Source organism: Dendrobium catenatum, unplaced genomic scaffold (assembly GCF_001605985.2).
Source record: "Dendrobium catenatum unplaced genomic scaffold, ASM160598v2 fragScaff_scaffold_621, whole genome shotgun sequence".
In the NCBI taxonomy this organism is placed as follows: domain Eukaryota; kingdom Viridiplantae; phylum Streptophyta; class Magnoliopsida; order Asparagales; family Orchidaceae; genus Dendrobium; species Dendrobium catenatum.
In genome coordinates, this window is record NW_021319083.1 from 8,027,207 (window position 1) to 8,050,685 (window position 23,479).

The 23,479-nt window shown below is 33.9% G+C and overlaps 1 protein-coding gene across 3 annotated transcripts; it reads left to right on the forward strand.

Moving 5' to 3' along the window:
- The first annotated feature begins 756 nt into the window (after positions 1-756).
- LOC110114853 (transcription factor RF2b) lies at positions 757-23,237 on the forward strand. 3 transcript variants are annotated; one of them, XM_028695046.1, is made up of 5 exons: positions 757-938; positions 1,027-1,556; positions 10,413-10,545; positions 19,313-19,397; positions 22,677-23,237. In XM_028695046.1, exons 1-5 carry the CDS (start codon positions 927-929, stop codon positions 23,036-23,038), a joined length of 1,122 nt encoding a protein of 373 aa, XP_028550879.1. In that variant the 5' UTR covers positions 757-926; the 3' UTR covers positions 23,039-23,237. The 3 variants fall into 3 exon arrangements, with proteins under 3 accessions (XP_028550879.1, XP_020703539.1, XP_020703546.1); XM_020847887.2 differs by having other exon boundaries at positions 758-938; positions 1,014-1,556; XM_020847880.2 differs by having other exon boundaries at positions 757-1,556.
- The last annotated feature ends 242 nt before the right edge of the window (positions 23,238-23,479 follow it).

Below are 23,479 nucleotides of genomic sequence, written 5' to 3' on the forward strand. Positions count from 1 at the left end.
TTAAGTGCTTAAATAACATCATATTTGAGTGGGCTTGGGTTTGTTGGATTTGTCTTATAGAGCCTCTCATTTTTTTTGCTGTCTCATTTGTTATTATAAGCATGCTAGATTTGAAAAATGTTTGATCCAATCAATGTCTTAAATTTTTTTACTATCTTTTATATATTTGATTTAACCTCATTTGGATTCGGATCAGATCACTTTTGATATTGTAAGATTGTCTTGCCAAAACTCTCAATTTGACTAAATTTATTGAAATTAATCTGCATATGATTACGAATTTAATTTAAAAATTTTCAATATAAAACATTACTTTAAGATTAGTGTTGATGAAAGTAAATTTATATCACGTATAAAATATACATCTATGCTTGACCACACTCATAGTAAATTTAATATCATATATAAAATACAAATCTATGCTCGATGATAATTTATTTTAAATTATAAAAAAATATCCATCATTTCGTAAAAGAGTTGTTGGAGAAAATCAAGGTCTTTCTATCTTAATCAAAATTTAATTAATATAAAATATAAAATTTAATTTTTATAAAGTAATATAATATATAAATAATTAATGGACTTCTTTATTACATTCCTCTTAAAATAAATTTTAAAATTTCTGTCATAATCAAATTTTGACCGTAAAAATTTTGTTTTTGTTTTTGTTTTTTTGTTTTTTTTCATCCAAACGCCTTAAACCTCCATTTGCAAGAAGTTACGTTATTAAAGAAATCAATCCGCTAGATCTGCGCGCGTTTAAGGCTCAAACGTCGCAATCGGATTCTGTTTCTCCCTGTATAGGCGTCAACATGCGACGGTGCGGTTCTGGCTCGCAGGAAGAACCAGGATAAAAGGAGGACTTTCAGCTTCTTCGTTCCGTTGGGATCCTTCCGTCCCTCCCCGCCGACTTCGCTCTCTGTCTTATGAAACGACGGGTGAGGTTAAGAAATGCAAACGAATCCCATAGATCCATTTCAAACCTTGAGCACTAACACTGGCCTAAACCCCAGTTTCTCCCGGCAGGTGGGGAGCAATGCATTGTCGATGGTGTTGCCACCGGCGGTGGCTACTGGAGCTACGGGCACTTCGTTGGTTCCAAATTGCAGCCCGCTCCATAGACGTGCTAGATCCGAGTTTTTTCTGCGGATCCCTGAAGACCTCGGCCTGAGCTCCGGGGATCCTATGGAGACGGGTAGCTTCGAAGAGATCGGGTCCGAGGAAGACCTTTTTTCTACTTATATCGACATTGAGAAGATCGGATGCAAGTTGGAGGGAAGCGGATCGGGGTCGGAGGACGGCGTGGGTCAAGATCGGGTGGCGGAGAGCTCAGGTGGGGACCAGGAGCCGAGGACGGGCAATGCAGGAGATGGCGAGTCTGCGGAGACCTCGAGGGCGAAGCATCGGCACAGCAACTCGTTGGACGGTTCGTCAGTTTCATCGATGGCGGCCAGGAAGGGCGAGGTAGTGTTTGGGGAGATTCTGGAGGCGAAGAAGGCCATGACGGCGGAGCAGCTAGCGGAGCTCACGGCCATTGATCCAAAGAGGGCAAGAAGGTTCGTTCAATTTGCGCATCGTTCTGTTTTGCTGGTTTCATCTAAAATATTTGCATTTTGTATCACCGGCTATCTTTGCATTATCTCATTTTGCAATATTTTTCATAGTATTTATTCCTTGATTCCATATTCTAATTTTTATTGAGGACGCTTCTTTAAATTGATTATTACTTCAGAAGGATTCTTGCCATTAAAAATTTGATCCTGACATGATTTTATCTCACTTTCTTAACAAATCTGAAATGAAATCTAGCCAACCAATATATTGTTTCAATAGCTTTGTAACTCATAGAATTTTATTGCGATATTTAGAAGCATGTGCAAGCTTTGACACAGTTTTCGTTTCGATTGTAAGGCTTTTAAAATGCTTTGTCATTGGAAAAGTAATGTAGGATGCTTAGGGTCTATTCTTTAATGTAATGTTGGATGAGATGCACCAAAAAGCATATAAAAAATCAAATTTGCACTTTTCCAACCCTTAGTTTAGTTCAAATTAGTCTCTTCTGATGCAAATAAAAACATTTAGAATTTACTTCAAATAATAATTTATAATCATTCAAATTTAAATGTTTGTAATCCAAGACTGAATCAAATCATACAACGATTAAGAATCACACCGCGAAGACCAACTTATTCTAGATTTAACCAAATCTTAATTATCCATACAAAATATAATTACAATTATATAAATACAACAACAACAATATTAAGCCTTTATCCCACTACGTGGGGCCGCTAATTTAAATTATGTAAATGAAAGAATAAAATAGATGTCACTAAAGAAGATTCAATCCTAAAATTGGTACAAGGAGAAAACATTCATTGAAAGTGGTCACCAACACTTGCACCACATTTCAATAATTTACATCCAACAACATTGGAAAAAATTGAGTGAAAAAGTGCATTTTATCAAGAAATGAATTCATTTTTATATTCCTCAAAATTTATTTATAATTATAAACTACGACATTCCCTAAAATATGAATTAAGTCAACGACCTTCAATTCTAGTGGAGGAAAGATCATTGAAATCCCACTTTGCGGCACTAACTTACACCTAATTATTCATTAACTCAAAATTACAACTTCAGGGAAATCAAGATGCAAAATCCCATAAATTAGTGGCACCAAGTTCACAACATCCTAAAGAAAATTGTGACCATGTCTGAACAACACAATTCACCATTCTAAATAGATAAGTTGAGTGACGGTCAAAATCATGGCTCAAGGGCATAATATTAGAGAAAAAAGAAATAAGGGTTTGCTTGGGATGATTCCAACTTTCTATAAAATAACATGAGCATATTACCAGAAAAACAAAGTTTTTGAAAGCTTTTGTAGGTATTAAATACTTCTATCCTCCAATAAAACTCAAATATTAACTTTTTTACAATCCCTCTCTAGGTGAAATTGTTCTGAAAAGTTCCTTATGACCTCCAAAAATTTTGAAAAACTACCATAAAGTTGTAACCAATAGAAATGAGTGCTTTGAACAAGCAATTTCAAACACACGCCAAGTCAAGGTCCACAAAACCAAAAGGCAAATAACTATCAAGTGACCCAGCATCAAACAATCTTCCACAACAATAATCATTTAAGGTTCAAAACAATAATGTACAAAGCCACGTTTTATTGAGAACTAATGTTCGAAGTATAATGAATCAACAAAGTAAACCAATGAAACAACTAAACCAAGGAATGAGAGGTTAAATGGACTCGAACCAAAATAATGAATTGAATTTAATCAATACAAACGTTGAAGACGCAACACATTCTCTGTGGTGATCATTATCATAGTCATGTTTCCACAAAAAAATAATAATAAGAAATTATTATATTTTGAACTAAAATAAAGAAAGCAAATCAAACTTTAAGATGTTCATTAGATCATTAGATTGCACTTGCACGATTTACATTTTCAGTGAGCATGGATTTTGAGATTAGTATCATTCAGCTTAGCTTGGAAAATTTTAATTTTGTTGAATTGAGCATTTGATGCTCTCACTTAAATTCAGTCATATATGTTGTGCTTATTATAAAGTAATCTATAAATCATCAAAAGTATGTATGTCATTATAATGCACATGGTGCATCTTATGCCTGGCATTAATAGCTAACGCGATTTTATCATGTAATGTTACTTTTAAAATAAATTGTATAGAATTATCTGATAAAGTTTTGGATGTAAATTATTAAGCGGAAGATGTAAAGAGATAACATTCCAAGGCGTTGATAGTACTTCAAGAAATAATGAAAAATCAAATACATTGAAGATTAAACTAATACTACAACCTCAAGAAATTTCCAACATTGTTTAGAATTGCGCAATATGAGGCTCGCCTTGAAGCCTGTCTCAGCACAATTATAGTGAAAAATGTCTCGAGGCTTAGGCCTCGAGCTTTTTAATGAGGCTTGTGCCTCATCCATGAGGTTTGTGCCTCAGCTTGGCTGAGGCTCTCCTAGCCTCGCTGGCGTAAGTTGTACACCTCACACTATAAAACATACCTAAATCCTAAATTAAACTTAAACATATTCTATATAGACACTAGAGAACTCAACATATTCTATATAGGGATGATCATTTATACATCATTTGAACTAAATAATTTAATAAAATCAGAAAACTTTAAATCAAACTGTTAAAGCAATTCGAAGTAGAAATATTGCTCAGATCATCAAATTGCTTATCTCAGCGCAGACGGTTTGGTTTCTGACGCGTGTAAACTTTTGAGATTAGCATAAAAAATCCTATTTTACAATAACATGATTTTCTTGCTGCTGTCATTTTAGGCTAGCGGTAGCTGATGTGATCCTCGATTGAAACAGATACAGAGGGTAAAAAGGATCCGCCTACTTGACTCTAAATTGAATTGCTCCTTCAAAATATTTTCACAAAAGCAACTAGAGTCATTCTAAAGCATAACTTTTCCCAGGTTCTTCAAGCATTTTATTGATATTATTTCTTCTGATTTATAGACTAATTATTCAGTGCAATATATGCACTATAAATGGCATTAGTTTTGTTTAGATCATTAATGTTCTGTTTACGCAGAAAAACTCATGTAAATTGGAAATGATTAAGATTCATAAGTATCTTCAATCCTATGTAGTTAAGCCTAGAGGGATGAGATGAGGCAGAAATATTATTTGCATTGAGAAGGGACAAATCTCATATAAATGATTTTCAGTTGTTTTAATTTTTTCAAACTCTTTTGAAATCCTGGCGACCCTTCTTGAGATACAATAGTTTTGACCATTCAAATACTGATAATGTCCTTGCTAAGTGTTTTAAGCTAAGACAGTTATTTTTGACAAAACAGTGCAATATTTCTTTCACTAGGGTTTCACATCTCCTAGAGTTTGGGAATCACAATTGCTAGGGTTTCACTTTCACATGCTTAAAAATACCTACACTCCTACACCATCCCACAAAATGCATAAACATATCATTATCAACTTACGTCACCTTAAATGACACAAGCATCCCAAAAGAAAGAATTTCTCCTTCACAAATCACAACTTAGAAACCATAACACTTGCTAAAACATGTTGTGAGCTTCGGGAAATTAACATCTCAAAATTTTATATGGAAACTTATACTAGCAAGCTATCGGCCCATCTTCTCAAAAATAAAAAAACCCGTTGTCCGATTCATGCTACTGAAGGCTGAAGCCTAAACTACCGGACTATGAGAGGAGCAATGGAGGCCTAAAAATATGCATGAAAAGAATGTCATTGCTTCCTTTGATAAAAACCTAACATCCTTCTTCTCTACGAGTGAAAACTTTAAAATTGCACATATTTTTATGCTTTAAAGAGAATTCTATCACTTATTAAAATTTGTGTTATCTTTTTTAACTTCAAATGTACCACATGCATCCACACATGCTTGTGTCACATCTTACCATATTCCTTTGTCCCAAACAAAGTTCATACTTTTGAGATGGAGCTTTTTGTTTGCAACAAATATTATTTTAGCATGGAGATATTGTGGACTAGACATTTATTTATATGATATTTACTATATGATTTGTTAAATTCAAAGAATTGGAGAAGGAAAAGGCTTCAATTTATTATATAAAATTATCCCTATTTATATATTTCTACAAGATATCATAATAAAGAAACAAATAATTACAGAATAATACATAATTGTCCTAATATAATCATTCCTAAATTCACCACATGAATATGGATGGAGATCGGCGTGATCCAGGTGAGCCTCCCACGGATCCCCATTCTGGTTGTGGGGTCAAGGGGCAAGGGATGACTGAGATTTAACAGCGTGATTTAGGTGAGCCTCCCACGGATCCTCATGCTGACCGTGGGATCAAGGGCCAAGGGATGGTTGGGATTTTAACACACCACCTCAAGCTAGGGAATACAGATATGTAGTAATTAGTCCCAGAAAAATAGAGTTATCAAATCCCTTTGTGCACCATAGAATCCTCCATTTGGTTAAAATTTTGAGAGAAATTAGCTTCAGACATTGCGGTGGCAAAATATAGCAATGAAGGCTATATTAAGTAGAACAACAATGAAGGCTGCATTGGTTATAGATAGGATTACAAACACGGGAAGGCCAGGAATGAAGGCATGACAGTAGGAAAAAATCTATTTTTAGGGTTGCGGCAAGCTTCATGAACAACAGTAGAATAATACGTCTCAAGCGGCTCAGCACTTGGCATGCAAATCTCGTCCCGCCCAATCGAGACAGCTTTCTGCCTAATGCAAATCAATCACTCGACTCCACCTGAACACTCATGTTCGATCTACCAATACAGGCGCACACAAGGCCTTTGATCCCTCTGATCTAATCACAGGAAGGAGTGTAGGTCCTGAACTATTGCTTGTCCCAGCCCTAGACCCTCACAAGAGGGAACTCTTAGCTTTTTTCCATATGCACGTAAGAGGAGGTCCTGTGCTCGACTTCTAACGCTTTTGCTCGGTTGACTTTGGATGTTGCATGCGATAGGAGCCTTCCTGCTCGATCTCTCATTGGTTTTGGACGCACGAAGGAATCATGAACAATACTCCTTAGAATTTTGATAATGGAGGCTAGTGGAGGACCAGTTTTCCTCAAAATTCCAGCAATGAAGGTAGGTGGAAAACCCAATATTCCTCAAAGTCCTACAATGAAGGTTAGTGAAAGGCCCAATATTCCTTAAATTCTGGCAATGAAGGCTCGTGGTGGGTACCTATATTTTTTTTAGAATTCTAGCAATGATGGTCGGTGGTGGGAACCTGTATTCCTCATATTTCCAGCAATGAAGGCCGATTGCTCCTCTCTACTTCTATTCAAGGCTCTGATACCATGTTAAATTCAAAGAATTGTTTATTTTATTATACAAAACTATCCCTATTTATAGATCTTTACATGATATCTTAATAAAGAAATAAATAATTATAGAATAATGCATAATTTTCCTAATATAATCCTTCCTAATCCACCTAAATATGGAAGGAGATCGGTGTGATCCAGGAGAGCCTCCCATGGATCCCCATCTTTGTCATGAGATCAAGGTGGGCACCCCATGAATCTAGGTGAGAGCCCCATGAATCCTTATGCTGGCCGTGGGATCAAGAGCCAACGGATGTTTGAGATTTTAACATGATTGAACATTTCAATTATGTACTTGTAGAAGCTATTCTATTTTGTATTTGCATGTGTATATGTTAGGAAGTGGATGAGATTTCCTCAAAATCAGCGAATGATAATAAAAAAATTAGGAAGAAGAACACACTAACCCTCAATTTACTGCAAGATATATATGAAATAAAATAACAAGATGTAATTGGATCTTTAATTGGAGAGGAAGATCCGGCTCTCACAAATCTTTGGCCGACAGTTAGAGCCCAAACACCCTAAGAACAATCTAATTTCAGCAAATAACACCTCATCCTTATCCTAGGAAAACAACATATTTAAATCATTCAATAATTTCCCAAATCCCCAAACAGCCCTCTTATCTTCCCCTCCTAGCCGCTTCTCTTCTCCTATTCAAAATTGTCTTTGGGCCCCACCCCAAGGAGCAGGCAATCATCCTAGGTGGCTCTGTTATGCCACAAACATGCAAAATGCTCCACCTCTAAAAATTCGGGCCGGTCCAGACAAGTAGAAAAACATATCCTTTCCTCAATTTTCTCATCATAACAAATGGCAAGAACATAAAGAGATCGGTCCTTACATCGGTGCCCCAATTTATACCTCTCCTCGTATTTTAAAACAAAATCCTTTCGCCTTCTTCTCCTATAACTCCATTTTTGCAAGCTTCTTGAAGCCTTCCCTAGTCCCCCCTCTTACAGTCTTCTCCTTCGGGGTCTTCCTAAGAGCTCCTTAGATGCCAAAAAGGTGGTGGTTATCCTGTACGAACCTTCTAAGTTCCTGCCTCTAGTCCCTCTCTCTAGGTGCCTATAATCCTCCACTAAGTACGTTAGCTCCATAGCCTCTCCCAAATCACAAGGCCTCATCACTCTAATTGCTGTCCGAATCTCTAGTTTGAGGTCTTTTATAAAGTTTCCCTCCAGTACAGCCTCCGGAAGTAGGTCCAGTTGGATGGCCAGGTGCTCAAATTGCTCACAGTACCCCATACTCTCCTGTTCTGCATCAAAGAGTAGAACTACTCATAGAAATTCCCTCCCCTACTGATTCAAAAACATTCCAACAAGCTGTCCTTATATTCCCTCGAAGTCCATATAGGCTGCCTCGTATCTCTCCACTGGTACTATGCTAAAGCTTTCCCCTCTAAGCACATTCGACCGCCATCAATCGCTCCTCCTCTGTCAACCTATTGATGCTAAAGTATTTTTCCATCATGTAGATCCTCTCATGTGCATCCTCTCATCTCTCTTAAAAATAGGCATCTTCAACTTCCTTTCCCTCGAATCTCTTCCATCCCCCCTATTTCCTTCATAATTCCCATTCCCCAAGGGGTTGTTCCCCCCAAGTGTGCCAATCATCTCTTCTACAGTGGTACCCAAACCTTTCATCAAAATCTTGTATTCTTCCTTCAAATTCAACACCCTTCTCCTTTCAAATTTAGCCCCCCTCCTTTCAAATTTAGCCCCTCTCCTTTCAAATTTAGCCCCTCTCCTTTCAAAGTCAGCACCCCTTCGATTATAACCAACCCCCTCCCCTTTGAAATTCAGCACCCCTCCCATCATAATCAACCCCTTTCTTTTTAAATTTAGCACCCCTTCGCTCATGACCAACTCCCTCATGCTTCTCCCCTACCTTCTACCCGACTCCTCCCTAGAAATAGGCTATAGGAGAAGCATTCTCTCTTTTCCCTCCAAAATCTCTTCCTCCTAATATTCCCTTAGCATTATCAGATTAGGGTTTTCCCTACTTCCTTGGTTGTCAGTGACTTCCATCACCTCCAACAACGTCGTGTTGGTTTGGCCCTCGAGGAACATCTTCAACATCTTCTCCAGAATGGAAAATTTTCTCTCAATCTTCTCGTGGATGGCTAAAATTTAACTTTTGAAATCTAAAACTTGAGATTTGAGATATGAAATTTTATATTTCAATTATCTAATCCCCCCTCCGACACTTTTATCTTTTTTTTTCCTGCCATGGGTATCGGGATCTAGGCTCCAACAACAAAAAAGAATAACTTTGATACGAATCTGGCCTCCAAACAACAAAAACTCTAAGATTAGAGAGGAAAACCCAGCCGAAATCAACTAGGATGACTTATATTTCAACCCAGGAAAGTGCTCTAATACCAATTTGTTAGGATGTCGATACAATTTCCTCGAAATCAGCAAATGTCAATAAGAAATTAGGAAGAAGAATGTTCCAAAACTCTTTTTAATGTCAAGATATATGAAAGAAAATAACAAGATACAATTGGATCTTCAATTGGAGAGAAAGATCTGACTCTCCTATATCTCTAGCTGGTAGCTAGAGCCCAAATGCCCTAAGAACAATATAATTTCAGCAAATAACACCTCATCCTAACCCTAAGAGAACAACATGCTAAAAGCATATAGTAAGTTCTCAAATTCCCAAATAGCCCTCCTATCTTTCCCTCCTAGTTGGCCCCCTTCTCTTATTCAAAATTGCCTTTGGGCTCACCAAGGAGCGGGCAATTAGCTCAGCTGGCTCTGTTCCGCCTCAAATAGGCGGATTGTTCTGCCTCCAAAAAGTTAGAGCTAGTCCATGAAGGATCGACTGGATCGATCTAGGAGGGATTAGGCTAACAGTACATCACAATGCTTAGATTAGATTAGTTCTAGTTCCATTCTTTGAAATTATGCATTGGATTTGTTTCATCATATATTAGTGTTACTGCAAATGATTGAAAGAAGAAAATTGATGGCTATGCTTATGCATGACATGGAAAATACAAGACATTAAATTCTCATTGAATTTGGCAATGATTTCCTATTGATCACATATTTTAGTATGGGCTTAACAAAATTGAATATGTTCTCGAGTTTTTTTAGCATGGTCAAATATGCTATATGCAACACTAGTTGAATTATGTGTGATATTAATATGACTAAAAATGGTTGTTAGTGTTTTAGAACTTCTAATAAACCTTAGATGGTATTTTTGGAATATGAAATTAAGAAAAGTGTAGAAAGGTGTTTTTAGATAAGCTTTTGCATATCTTTAAGGTTAAGAGTGAAAATAACATCATAAATAGAACATAAAAACGAATAAAATTTCACCTTCCAATCATTGTTCTAAGAACTTTCATCTTACAACTTTGTGGTATCTTATGAGATCTTTTGTTAGCATTTTTTCTTGTTATTATGGTGGAGCTTCTATAAATTATATACAATAATATCCCAATTACTCTTTTTCTCACATCTGACTGATCTCAAATTTATTAAATGATACACGCAGGATTTTAGCTAATCGACAGTCTGCGGCTCGCTCTAAAGAAAGAAAGGCACGCTATATTTCTGATCTTGAGAGGAGAGTTCAAACTCTTCAGACTGAAGCTACAACACTATCTGCGCAACTTACTTTATTCCAGGTTTGCACTGAATTGTTTTTACAAAGAAGAGGATTCTAGCTTTCTTGGCTATTGGCCATTGAACCTGCTGAGAATTTTTAATTTATGTAGCTTGTAAATCTTAGAATAAGTTGGGAACTATTAGTGAACTAATGCTTTTTGTTTTGCAATTATTGGTGAACTCCATCATCAGAATCTTCTACCTTCCATGCTCTACAATTTCATTGGAGCACTACAAAAGGAAAACAAAAGTTTGTCCAACACCTTTGCTCCCTCACCAACCCTCTTCCCCTATCCCCTTTAGATAACATTTGTTTCATTCTTTACTTTCTCAATTTTTGTTTAATTACATATAAATAATCCATCTTCTCCTTTGAGCTACTATAAGTTTGCAGTTTTTTCCCTTGTTTTTGTGGAACCGTATCATTCCCAAGCTTGAATTAAAAAAGTCCAAGGATTGATATTAGGTCAATAAAAAAAATTAATAAATGATACTAAATTTGATAGGTAGTAGTCTTGGGTTGTCCGACAAGCCAGTATCTGATTTGATAACGGAGAGAATAATGCAACGATTTATCATGATGCAACATTTTGATGATGCTCCACCACTCAACCTTTTTATGATGAGAAGTATGCAAGAGTTAGGGTAGAAAGTCATCTGCACTTGTGCACCAAAACTTTACCCAATTGTAATGTAAAATGGGCATAAGTTGACTAATTCTAAAATTATGATATAATACTATATGGAGTGTGGGGACTTCGAATGAGATGGGTAGAGATTTGTAGGATACTATGGAAACTAAGTATTACACTTGCAAAAACATAAATGGAAAATATAGAAAGACATTAACGAACTTTTTATGCTCATATATGTTGGAAAGATGAAGAATATAAGTAGGAAAAAAATAATGATGGATATAGATTTGAAAGATAAAATTATTTAGGTGCATATGATTAGTGGTAAGGTGATGGGCCTTAAAATAATTATTTGTGAGAACAAGTTTAAGTGTTAAATTCCTCAAATTGAATGAGAAGATTTATTGGAACATATTTATGTAAAATTTATTTGGAGATATAGGTTCTATTAGGATGGCCTATATGCAGAACTCTTGTTGGATAGACAATTGGGGATGAAAATTAATTATGTTGCCATCCTTGATTTGATAGTAGCATATATCTTGTAATAGTTAACACATTTTTATGCAATATAGGGCCTGCATCAAGTGTATTTCTGATTATTTTAGCTATTTTATATAATTACTAGCATTTTTTTTTCATACAGTGAGTTTTCATGAAAGAAATATATAATTATCCTTTTATTGAGGATTATTCCAGTTATAGGAGCTATCCTTTTGTTGGTTTTAAATTTAAATCAGGTTAAATTTCATTTAACCCGGTTTCTTTGAATGCTTGTAATTTGAATACCTGCATAAAAAAATATCCGTAATTATTTTTCATACACCTCTTCTGAAAACACACCAATAAAACAGTACTCCTGGCATATTTTTGAAGAACTAATTTTTGAAAAATGAAAAAATAATAATATTCTTACAGTTTCTATCAAACAATGTGGGTAAAGGTTTTTTCAAATTCTATTCCATCAACTTTACAAACCCTTGAGCTATAAGTTTGGCCTTTGCTCTTAATGATCACACAAGAAACATTATTTTATTTCTAGACACCCATTTGGTTAATTATTGAATGATTATCATGTCTAGGTGTAAACTCGCAAAACTTTCAAATTGATTTAATTATAATGCATCACAAGCTTTCTAAAATTATCATTTTTGCTTATTTAAATTATAATTGAGGAATAAAAAGACAAAGGTTTGTTACATCTTGTAATCAAGATCTCGTTCCATACCTTATGATGATTTGTTGAGGTGAATGCTATCTTGTATTGTCACTTCATAGAAAGTCTTTGATTGTTCACAACTTGAGTGAAGCTTTGCAGATCTTGTCAAGGAACTTCACTTGCAAAATTTTTTCTCATTCGGGATGCTTAGATTCTTTAACCTTTTCGCAATTTCATTATCTTTATGCAGTTGGGAAAGTGAATTGCTAGACTCATCAAAAGCAACATGTGCCAATTCTTCAACAATCAAAGTTATTTTGTTGTAAATGCAAAAGTGTTTTCTAGTTGAATAATAATAAAGAAAAAATATATTCATCGGAGATAACATCAAACTTACCTAAATTATCTTTACTGTTATTTAGAACAAACCTTATACATATTATGTGCCCTCTTTTGGGCTTAGGATTGTTCCATTGTTCATAAGGAGTTTCATTAAGAGTACTTCTAATCATAACATTGTTTAGCACATAGTAAATTATATTGACTGTTACCGGCCAAAAATAATGAGAAAGACTATGCTCCTAGTTATATCTCAATTAAGGTTCAATTTTTTCCATGAACAATCTTATTTTATTGAGATGTGCTAGAAGATGAAAATTTATGTGCAATACCTTATCACAAAAATTCTCAAACCATTCATTTTCAAATTCTCAATTCTGTTCACTTTGAATAGAAGTAAGATGAAAATATTTTTCATTTAAAAATTATTTATTAATGCATCAAAAGCATCATTCTCAAGTAAATCTGGCATAGTTGTCTACCATGACTTGGCAATATTGCTTGTCCCCATGATTTGGAGTTCACATCAGACTAAGCAATTCCAAAGAATTAGTTGATAAAAGTATGTTCTTAGCCCTAAGGATGTTTTGGATTGCTTCCCAAGTTGACAACATATCTATTTTTATTGAACTAAATGATAAGCGAAGTTTTGACAAGATCATGATATAAAACTTTATCGAAGTATCAAAACTAGCATATCCAAGCCGATGATATCATGGCCATGATTCATTCACATGAGAGATGTGACAAAGCCAATGAATCCATAGCCAAAACATCAATCTTAGGATGTTATCAATTTGTTTTCTAGAAACCAAAACATAATTCAATTATTGGATAAATTAATGTGTATCAAACAGAACATCAAAAGGTTACTAAGGAAAATTTGAACTTAACCATCAACCAAAAAGTCCTTTATCAAGTGAAATGTGTGATACTTACCAACTTTAAGAACACTTAAAATCCTTTCTTTCTAGTGTTGTTACTAAGGGGATGTTTGGCAACGGAATTTAGGGAGGATTTGGTATAAATTTTGCCAAACGAGATTCAAGAATTCTATAAATCTCACAGCGAGATAAATCTGTCATTAGCTGACTTTTGGCATAAATATGGGATTTACTAAATCTTGGGGTTCTACTGATTTACGGGATTTGGTTGAAGAAGCGCGCAAAAAGGAGAAATATTGTTACCTTTTCTGGGAGCGAGCTCCTGTCATCTTTGGAGACTCCCGTCATCTTCGATGGAGGCGAAGAATGTCATCGAGCTTTCGTGGCTTTTGATCGACAAGAAAGCAATGTCGTCAAAGGAGGTGAATTCATTCAAAACTCTATTTCACGCGGAGCAAGTGAAGTCGAACCATAACAGAAGAAGCATGTGAACTCAAATGAAGAATTGGAGAAGAGGAAAAGCAAACTACGGGCCTAAGGTATAAATAGTAATTAAAAATTTATTAAAATAACATTTAAATAATTGATGAAATGATTAATCAAGAAAATAATTAGTAGTATAAGTAATAAGTAATTAGTTATTTTAAATAATAATAAAATAATTAATTTGATAATTAAAAGTTTGATTAGTTATAAATGCTTATTAAAATAATATCTAAATAAATAAATAAATAATTAGCACTATAATTAGTAATTAATTCATTAGTTATATAAATATTTAATTAAATAATTAGTAGTGTAAGTAGTAATTAAATAATTACTTATTTTAAATAATTAATATTATAATTAGATAATCAATATTATAACTAATAATTAAATCATTAGTAAATTTGTTTAATTATTAAGCTATCTTCTAATTATTTTATTTATAATTATAACTTACTAACGATAAATAAAATTAGAATTAATAAGTAACTTTTATTTAAAACACATTAAATTTTATCCTTAGCCTCCATGATGACAGTGGGCTTTGGATCATTGTCTTTTGGAATTGCCCAATTACTTTTCTCATTAATTTTTCATTAGTAAAAGATTTACTCAAAGAAATAAGTCCATTGGTGATGGCGGTAAATCTCGCAAACATCTTGATGCATGCAATCATTTGCATCTCAAACTACTCATGATCATGAATAAGCATTCATCTTTAACTACTTGATTTGTCCCCTTGTAGTTGACCTCAAGTTCTGTTCGTATCTTATGAGCCATTTTTTTGACTACACGCATGAGTGAATTCACAAGGAGCTGTTCCACACTAAATATCACTAAGAGCTTTGGCATTTAGTTGTAATTAACACATTCCCCTCTCTTTTAAGTTGAGAGAGGAAACTTGGGATTTCTCTATAAGGCCAAACCCTACACTTTTCATGGGTTCAAGATCAATCGCTAATGACCTTTTTCTGGGCTAATTTACAAGCCTCATAAATATCTAAAGATAGAACAAGCTAGATAACTCTAACAAAAAATTTACAAGAAACAAACAACCAAAATAGATATTGCAAGGTGAGCTTTAAAGCATAACTATTTAGCCAAGAAAATCTATGTAGATATTTCAAAGACATGAGAAAATCCAAAGCCCAATGATAATCAAGAAATAACTAAGCTTCAACCATATCTCGGTGCACTTGCATTATAATCCCGTAAAGAGAGGTTATGAGGTTATGCAAATAAGAACTTTATTGGCTTATAGAGAAACCATGAGCAACGAAGCTTAGCTAAATGTGGCTTTGAGCTTATCAAGAAAAATAGAAAGATTGATGAGATTTGTAAAGAGTTAAGTTGCTATGACAATAAAGTCTTTCATATGGACACGATAAACTCATATAAAACTAAAAAACCAATGAAGTGTTTTGTGCTAATTTCATATTACGTGTATTCAATTACAAGAGTAGATGGTTAAATCAATTCAATTTCTAATCAAATGAGATCAAACTATCTTTTAGAAGCTACTAAACTAATAAAAATGAAGGTATGCTAGATTTGGCCAAAATGATGGCTAATGGGGATCATAGTTTAACATTGTGCAATTAAAGGCTCACCTCAATGTAATCAAAGAAAAAGGCAATTAAGCATATGCATCACGCTTGCCAATTGAGGCTTACACCTTAGTTGGGGTGAAGCATGCCTCAAGACACACCGAAGCACAATTTTTACGCTATTTTGAAGAGGTGTAAACTCAAAAATTAGAGTATAAGTAATTTTCAAATTTTATTTAAATTTATCATTTTAATATATAATTATATATTTGTTATACATAAACAAACTTAAACTTGTGAAGAAATGCATAACCTCAAACTCACAGCCACACACTACATAACACTTACGTTAGTATACAATCCTACTATGTGGCCATCACTACTTTGCCGCCACCGCTTCTCCTCCAACACCTCCCCTCTTGTTATTGGAAACTCATTTCCTTAATTTTAGTATGAGGGAGGAGATAAAATAGTTAACTACAATGATGATTTTAATGGAGATCCTCGAAGTGTTGAGAGTATAGGAATTTTAAATTTATGAATTATGATATTATACAACTTATTTATGTTGAACTGAGAGTGAGAGAGACTATTTTATTTAATGGTAGTTGTAGCCTTATATGACTTTTAATGGCCTTACATTGCTTTTTTATGAACTTACTTTAATATCTTACTTTGATGTTAGTATGTTATGTTTATTTCATATTTTTCATTCATTTAATGGTTTAATTCAGAGGTTTATGCTTCAAAACCTCTTGAGGCTTATGTCTTATCTCACAGAAAGAAAATGCCTCAATACATAATTGCACAATTTCAAATCTTGATGGGATAATAGGACAAGTAATTTGGAGATCAACCTTCTAAAAATAAAATTTGTAGCAATCCATCAACTTCATACCATACTAAGTTATGTGGGCAAATAGGCTAGCAGGTAATAAGTCATGGAGCTTAGTCGATTTGTTGCCAAATTGAGTGATTGACCTAAACCAAGTGGGGTGGTTGGTTTTATCCTAACATGGTTCGCAACTCTAATTCCAAATAGACCCAATTGACCTGATTCATTTAAAATTAATTTGTCAATGTAGCAAATCAACCTTTATTGGCCAAAAAGTTTTTTTCAAGTATACAAAGTGATCAAAACCAATATTTAAAAATTTAAAGGGATTTTATCATTAAAACATGTAAAATATGCATCATTATAAGCCACATGAAATAGCCATGGTTTAAAATTATACAATTAGAAGCTCTACTTAAGGCTCAATTCAATATAATTTAAAAAATGGCCAATAGGGCACAAGCGTCATGATTGCTAGATTAAGCTTATGCCTTAGTGGAGGTGATGCATACCTCAATGCAATTTTAAAGAGGCAAAGCATCTATATTTTCAATTTAGATAATTTTAAAATTTTAATTTATAAACTTTATATATATATATATATATATACTTATTTACTATACAACAATAGCATCAAGCCTTTTTTCCTGCCACGTGGGTTCGGCTAAATGAATCTATTTTTTCTATTTTGTCATATTAAGAATCAAATTTTAATTTAAATATAATAAAGAATGGTGATTTTTAATAATTTCTAGCCTAGTCTTTTTAGGTTTATATAAACCTTTCTTAACAAAGGTCAGATCTAATACATCTACTCTCCTAATCGGGTTATTAGGAGACCAATATTTTATGTGAACAAACCATCTAAGGTGACTCTCTCTAATTTTATGTTTCATAGGACCTGCTACATCCTTTTCATGTATATACTCGTTTTGCATTCTATCTCTAAAAGTAAGACCATTCATCTACCTAAGCATCCTCATCTCTACAACACTTAATTTTATGCTTCTTTTCATGTATCATAAAGCATTGCATTCTCATCACCATCGTATAGAATTTTCCCTTAAATTTGAGAGGTACTTTCTATCATGCATTTGGCCTGATGCTTTCCCCACTTCAATCATCCATCTTGAATTATACTAATAATATCTTCATCTATTCCACCATCACTTTGATCAATAAACCTGATATATCTAGAATATGTACTTTTTTAATGACTTGATTGCCCAAAGTTAAAATCCTCCCTAGATCCATTACTACTAAAATTACACTATGTATTCGATTGTAGATCAACAATTAAGCTTATTTACTATATTTAAATCATATCAAATTTGAGAAGAATTGCACGGCCTCAAACTCATAAGTGCATGTTGTCAGACCCTCAACTCGCACATGATCCTGCTATGTTTCCATCATTGTTGTTTCATAGTCGCAGTTATACTACCATTGCTTCTTCTTCAACACCTTTCTTGTGTTAAAAATCAATTTCTTTATTTTTAGTATGAGAGAGAAGAGAAAGTAATTAGCTACTATAATGATTCTAATGAAGATTGAGTAATGATATTGAGGAAATTTTTTGAATTTATAAATTATGATCGTAGATTACTTTTTGTTGGACTGTGAGTGAAAGAGACTATTTATTTAGAATTATTTGTAGCATTCTATGGCTTTTTATGAATTGTGTCATTCTATTTCATTTTATTTTAATATTAGTATTTTACTTATTATTTTATATTTTTTATTAATTAAATGAATTAATTTTTTGGTTTACACCTCAAAATGCTTAGAGGCTCATGCCTCACCTCACGAAGAGAAAATGCCTCAATACTCAATTGCACAATTTCAAATCTTGGAAATAACTTGCATGAAAAGCTTCGCAAATCAGTTGTGCTCATATTATTGGCCTAAAATAAAATCAATTATACACTTTAGATATGAACTTGAACTTAATTACTAGAATGTCTTGATTGCATTACTTTGGTTTCTCTTCAAGAGAATCTGACTTTAAACATTGATGAAACATGCTTAGTCCATTAATCATACTGCTTGCACTCATTAAGAACAACATGGGTTGTCAATGCTCCAGAAAATGGGTAAACTTTTATGGCGTGTAGCAGTCAAATTGAAATGAAGTTGAACTCAATTAGATTGGAAAATACCAACGACAATGATTATGCATTTGTGGTAGTAAACTTGCTTGAAATGTTCGAGATACCTTATACTCTCTGGAAACTCCTTTCTTCTTTCTTTTGCAAGATTGGTTTTGAGGCCCTTTGCTCTCATATGACTGTACAATCGGATGTCAGTACGTTTATTTTTCTTGACGGGTGTAAATATACTTAACACTTGAATCTTTTTAAACGTTTGTAGAGTCTAGCAGTAACTAGTGATAGCGTGCAGGTGAATGTATATTAGCAACTTCGTTACATGGGTTCATAATGATTTTATTGTCGTTAGGAGCTAGCAGAGTTCTCTATTGTGCCCTTAGGCTCACAATTAAATTGATGTTCAGGTCTATTCGGGCATGCTCTCATAACTGAAAGGTTTGAATACTGTCAGCAAAGTCCAATGATAACGATGATGACATGATTAAGCCATTTTTTGGGAAAAAAAAAAGAAACCTACTTACCCTGCTTATATTCAAATTAAGATTTGATTCAAGCTAGGGCAATGACTTGTGGTTTGATTTTAGCTTTTAGCTAGCATGATGGCCGTGGCTTATTTTAATTGGTTTACGTTGAGAGGTTTCTAAGCAGTTTTAAACATTGAAGAATTTACTGCCTCTCTTCTCACTGGATCATTTCGGTTTGAATAATTCAGGATTATTCTTGATTAGATTTTTTTTTTACATCCAGTTTCAAAAGCTAAATACATTCTCTTTGTGTTTGCCTTTCCTTGCCAGAGAGACACAACCGGTTTGGCTGCAGAGAATGCAGAACTTAGGCTGCGCTTACAAACTATGGAACAACAAGCCCAGTTGCGTGATGGTATGACCTATGCTGTTCTAGAAATTGAATTTGCTAGTATTTTTATTCTTTTAAATTATTTTTCATTTTATTCATGAACTTATCGTCTGGAATTCTGCTAATTGTAGTGAACAATTTTTAGTTTTGGCTAAAATGGGATGTTATTTGAGAAATTGGGTGCCTAAATTTTCTTGAAATATTTTAAATTTTTTTGGAAATAAAGTCGGATGTTTTAGTTAATAAGATTAAAAATCAGGAGAATTGAATTTGGACATAGCATGTATCTGACATCAAAATTTACAGGCATGTTTTCAAAATTTGCAGGCCAGAATGTTGTTCTGATATTTTTAGATATGATGGTTGAGGAAAGTAGCTTTTCTTGACTACTGTGAATTTTTCCTGTTATGCTCACTTTTTTTCCAAATGAAGATGCTATTTGGATGCTAATTTACCTGTCGTTATATTAAAAAGTGAAGACTCCCTAAAACTTTTGGCAAATGTGTTTTGTTGTTGAAAAATGAAACGAAACTCAAAGGAACAAAATATAAGATGGGTTATCAAGTAGAGTGATACGGCCTGCCACAAAGTAGTCCGAGATGCAGCTAGCAGCCAGTAACGACCCCATTGATGTCATCAGCCACCAACAAAGCTTAAGGATTTCATATTGGGATGGACTATAGCATGCGGGTGATTATGAGTTTATGAAAATCATAGTCTATTTTATTTTATTCATTTTTGCCTATGTTTGTTCAGGGAAGGACATATATCTTGTTTCTACCGATGCTTGGGGCTGAGGTAGGTAGTGGATTTAGGAGACGCCTATCTTGCCAATGATAAGTAGAAATTTTTGGTGAAGGGGTATAAGTGGCTATGGCCAGGACTTAGAAAATCAATGAAAGATCAAAATACCTTATCCTCTACTTCACCTTGCTTCGCTGTTCATTGTTTTATCCATTTCTCCATAGCCCTTCCCTCAACCTCCCCTCCCTCCCCAACCTTTGGAGTCATCGGCACAGTCAAAGTTACCGTTTATCCTAAACATTTGGGGCGTCTCGTCATTACTCACCCTCATTCATGACAGATCGCACATGCTCCCCAATCAATTTCAAAGCTCAGAAGCAAACTACTGAGGAACAACTCGATGAAATTAAAGAAATGTTACTGGGAATGAACCTTTGCCTCACCTTCTTGAGGTGAAACAAAGTCAGCAAACCTTCTCACCAATGGGGTTTAGCGAGACCTGACCACCAGATCCTTCCAACCCTGACAATTCCATGAAGGAGCTCGTTGCAGCTCCCTTTACAAACCACTGTGAATAGCCATTATAAGGTATGCCAGAGTTAACCTCAAATTCTGGATTCAAAATATTAAACACTACTACGGGTTTCACAATCTCTCAGATGTAGATAAGTTGACGCTCACCAGTCACCTCATTCCATATGGACTAGCCAAGGAGTGGTACCTTTAGTTATCTAAAACCAAACTGTTAACATCCTAGACGGGCTTCCTTTCATCCCTTTGAAATTGTTTTCGGCCATGTAAATGCCGCGAACTCCTCGGTGAACTTGTATAATTATTACTACAAACGACAACTATTTCCGGCTATCAATTGGAATTTGAAAAATTGTCCAATCAAATCAACGACATTGTCGAAGCGTTCCTTCAAAGTTACTTAGAATCTGGCCTTCGCTCTGTCATCCTTAAAGAGGTGCGTGTTCATTTTCTAGAAGCTAGAATGATCAACTTCCATTGTCTAGAAGCTTACGTGGAAGAACACATGATGTCGGTCCCTAATATCTGGAGCAATCAGGAATTAGATTCCTATTTCTATGACTCGCTTTTAAAAGAATGAAAAGTTAGTTTCAATTGTAAGAGACTAAGAGCTTGAAGTCATATTGACATTTGATTTTAAACATGATGATGCTAATGGGGAGGATTATAATAATAATAGTTTCAAATCATGTTAACAAAAGGATTAGTGAAGTAGAAATTGCTTAGGGGTTGAATAACGATTATGATACTAAATTAGATTAATTAATCATAAGATTAATTGAGCAAAAATTGATTAGGTTAATTAATTCAGTTTTTATTAATGATTAGATTAAATATAATTTATTTATGATAACAAACCCAAAAAATTAAATATTAACCAATAATTAGAATATCTAATAAATTAAATTAATTTAATTAATTAAGGTTTTGTTATGCAAATAAAATCATTAACTTATGATAAAGGTAAACAATTAGTTTACTTAGTTATGGGGAGATCAAATGATACGTTGGTTAAGATATTTTGGGATTAAGTATCGCTTTGTTATACAATAATGAAAGTGATAAAGAATTTTAATTAGTCATACTTTATTAAAATAAAAAATTAGTTACTTAAATTAAGTATGTGTAAAGTTTGTTTGGTTAGTTTGTCATTCGTTAACCGCTAGAATAATAAATTTGTTTTAATATTCATAGCATATAATGTACTAATTAGTCCAATTAGGTTTATTTTAATTAATTGAAATAGTTAATTTTATTATGTGGATATGATTTAATGATCAGGATATTAAATAATGGCCTTAGTAATCTGGTTGATTATGTACTAGTTAATGATTTAAGTATTACCTTAGCCTAAGCTATGTGAAACTCATTATATCTCAACTACAAGAATTGAGTTCATATAATACAAACCGCCACTTTTTTTTTTTGAAATATATTAAAATTTCCTTCCAGTATTCATATCCAACTGCTTAAACTGGCCCAAAATTTGGGAAAATTTTCAGGCTAAGATATTCAGAGGTCAGATTTGATCTAAAATTTATTGAATTTAATTTAAAATAAATACAATATATATTAGATGACGACGACGACAACAACAACAACATCAAACCTTTATCCCACTATGTGGGTCGACTGCATGAATCTTTTTTCTTCATTGTGTTCTGTTAAAAGTCAAATTCTCGTTTAAATCTAATAAAGAAATATCATTTCAAATATTTTTCAACCAAGTCTTTTTAAGGCTATCTCTACCATTCTTAACATAAGTCAGAATTTATGTCATGATTATTTTACAAATTTTACGTTGAAAGTCGACTACATAATGCAGCCTTCCATTTTTTTCATCTAGGACTTGGGACCTGACAACGACGGTGTTAAATACAATATATGAGAAATAAATCAAAATTAGAATATACTCATTTCATCAATAGTTTTACTATTCATTTGACAAAAAAAAAATTATGAACTTTATTTCTTTCCTCCTATAAAATATCTTTTAATTCTCACAGTCTCATTTTCATCTCTTTACAGCACTAAATGAAGCTCTAAAGAAGGATGTTGAGAGGCTGAAGATCGCAACTGGCGAAACATCTAACACTGCTGAATCCAACGATGTGGGACTAAATCCCTTGACCTTCAATCCCCCGTTCTTCCCAGTCCCGCAGCCACAAACAAGCTTCCCTCTCCAATCCCTTCAGCTACCACCGCCTTCTTTCCATCAGCTTCAACCCACTACCACAAACTTCCCATTGCTCTCTTACTCACATCCCCTTTCTGATACAATTCCTCACGACCATCTTGGAAGACTTCGGCGATTAGATATCAGCAAAGGTCCTCTCATTGTTAAATCAGAAAGCTCCATATCAGCTGGCGAGAGCAGCAATATCTTTTGATTAAAATAATGCTTCATGTAATGGGCATCATCGATGTTTATAATAACCTTGACATCCATTCTTCTTCCATCATTATTACTCTTATTTTGGCCATTTGTTTTATTTTTTAAGGCAATATTCATCTATTGCATTACAGTTGACATATTTATTCATAAACTATGTTGACATATTTATTTAAACTATGGCTCCGACATGTTCGTTTGTGGGTTTTGTTTTGTGTTGTTCTCATGTTTTTGATTTGATCATTTTTCTTGGTTGTGTTGCTGTGGTGATTCAAGTTCCATACTTGAAAAAACAAATCCTCTTGTGTTTAGATTCTTTTGGTTGTTAACTTGTCCAAAAAATTGGACAGGATATTTTCATATGCTGTTGGATTTATTTTAAGATAAATATAATATAAGAAAAATTATGCTTGAATCTGATGCATGATCATATAAATGT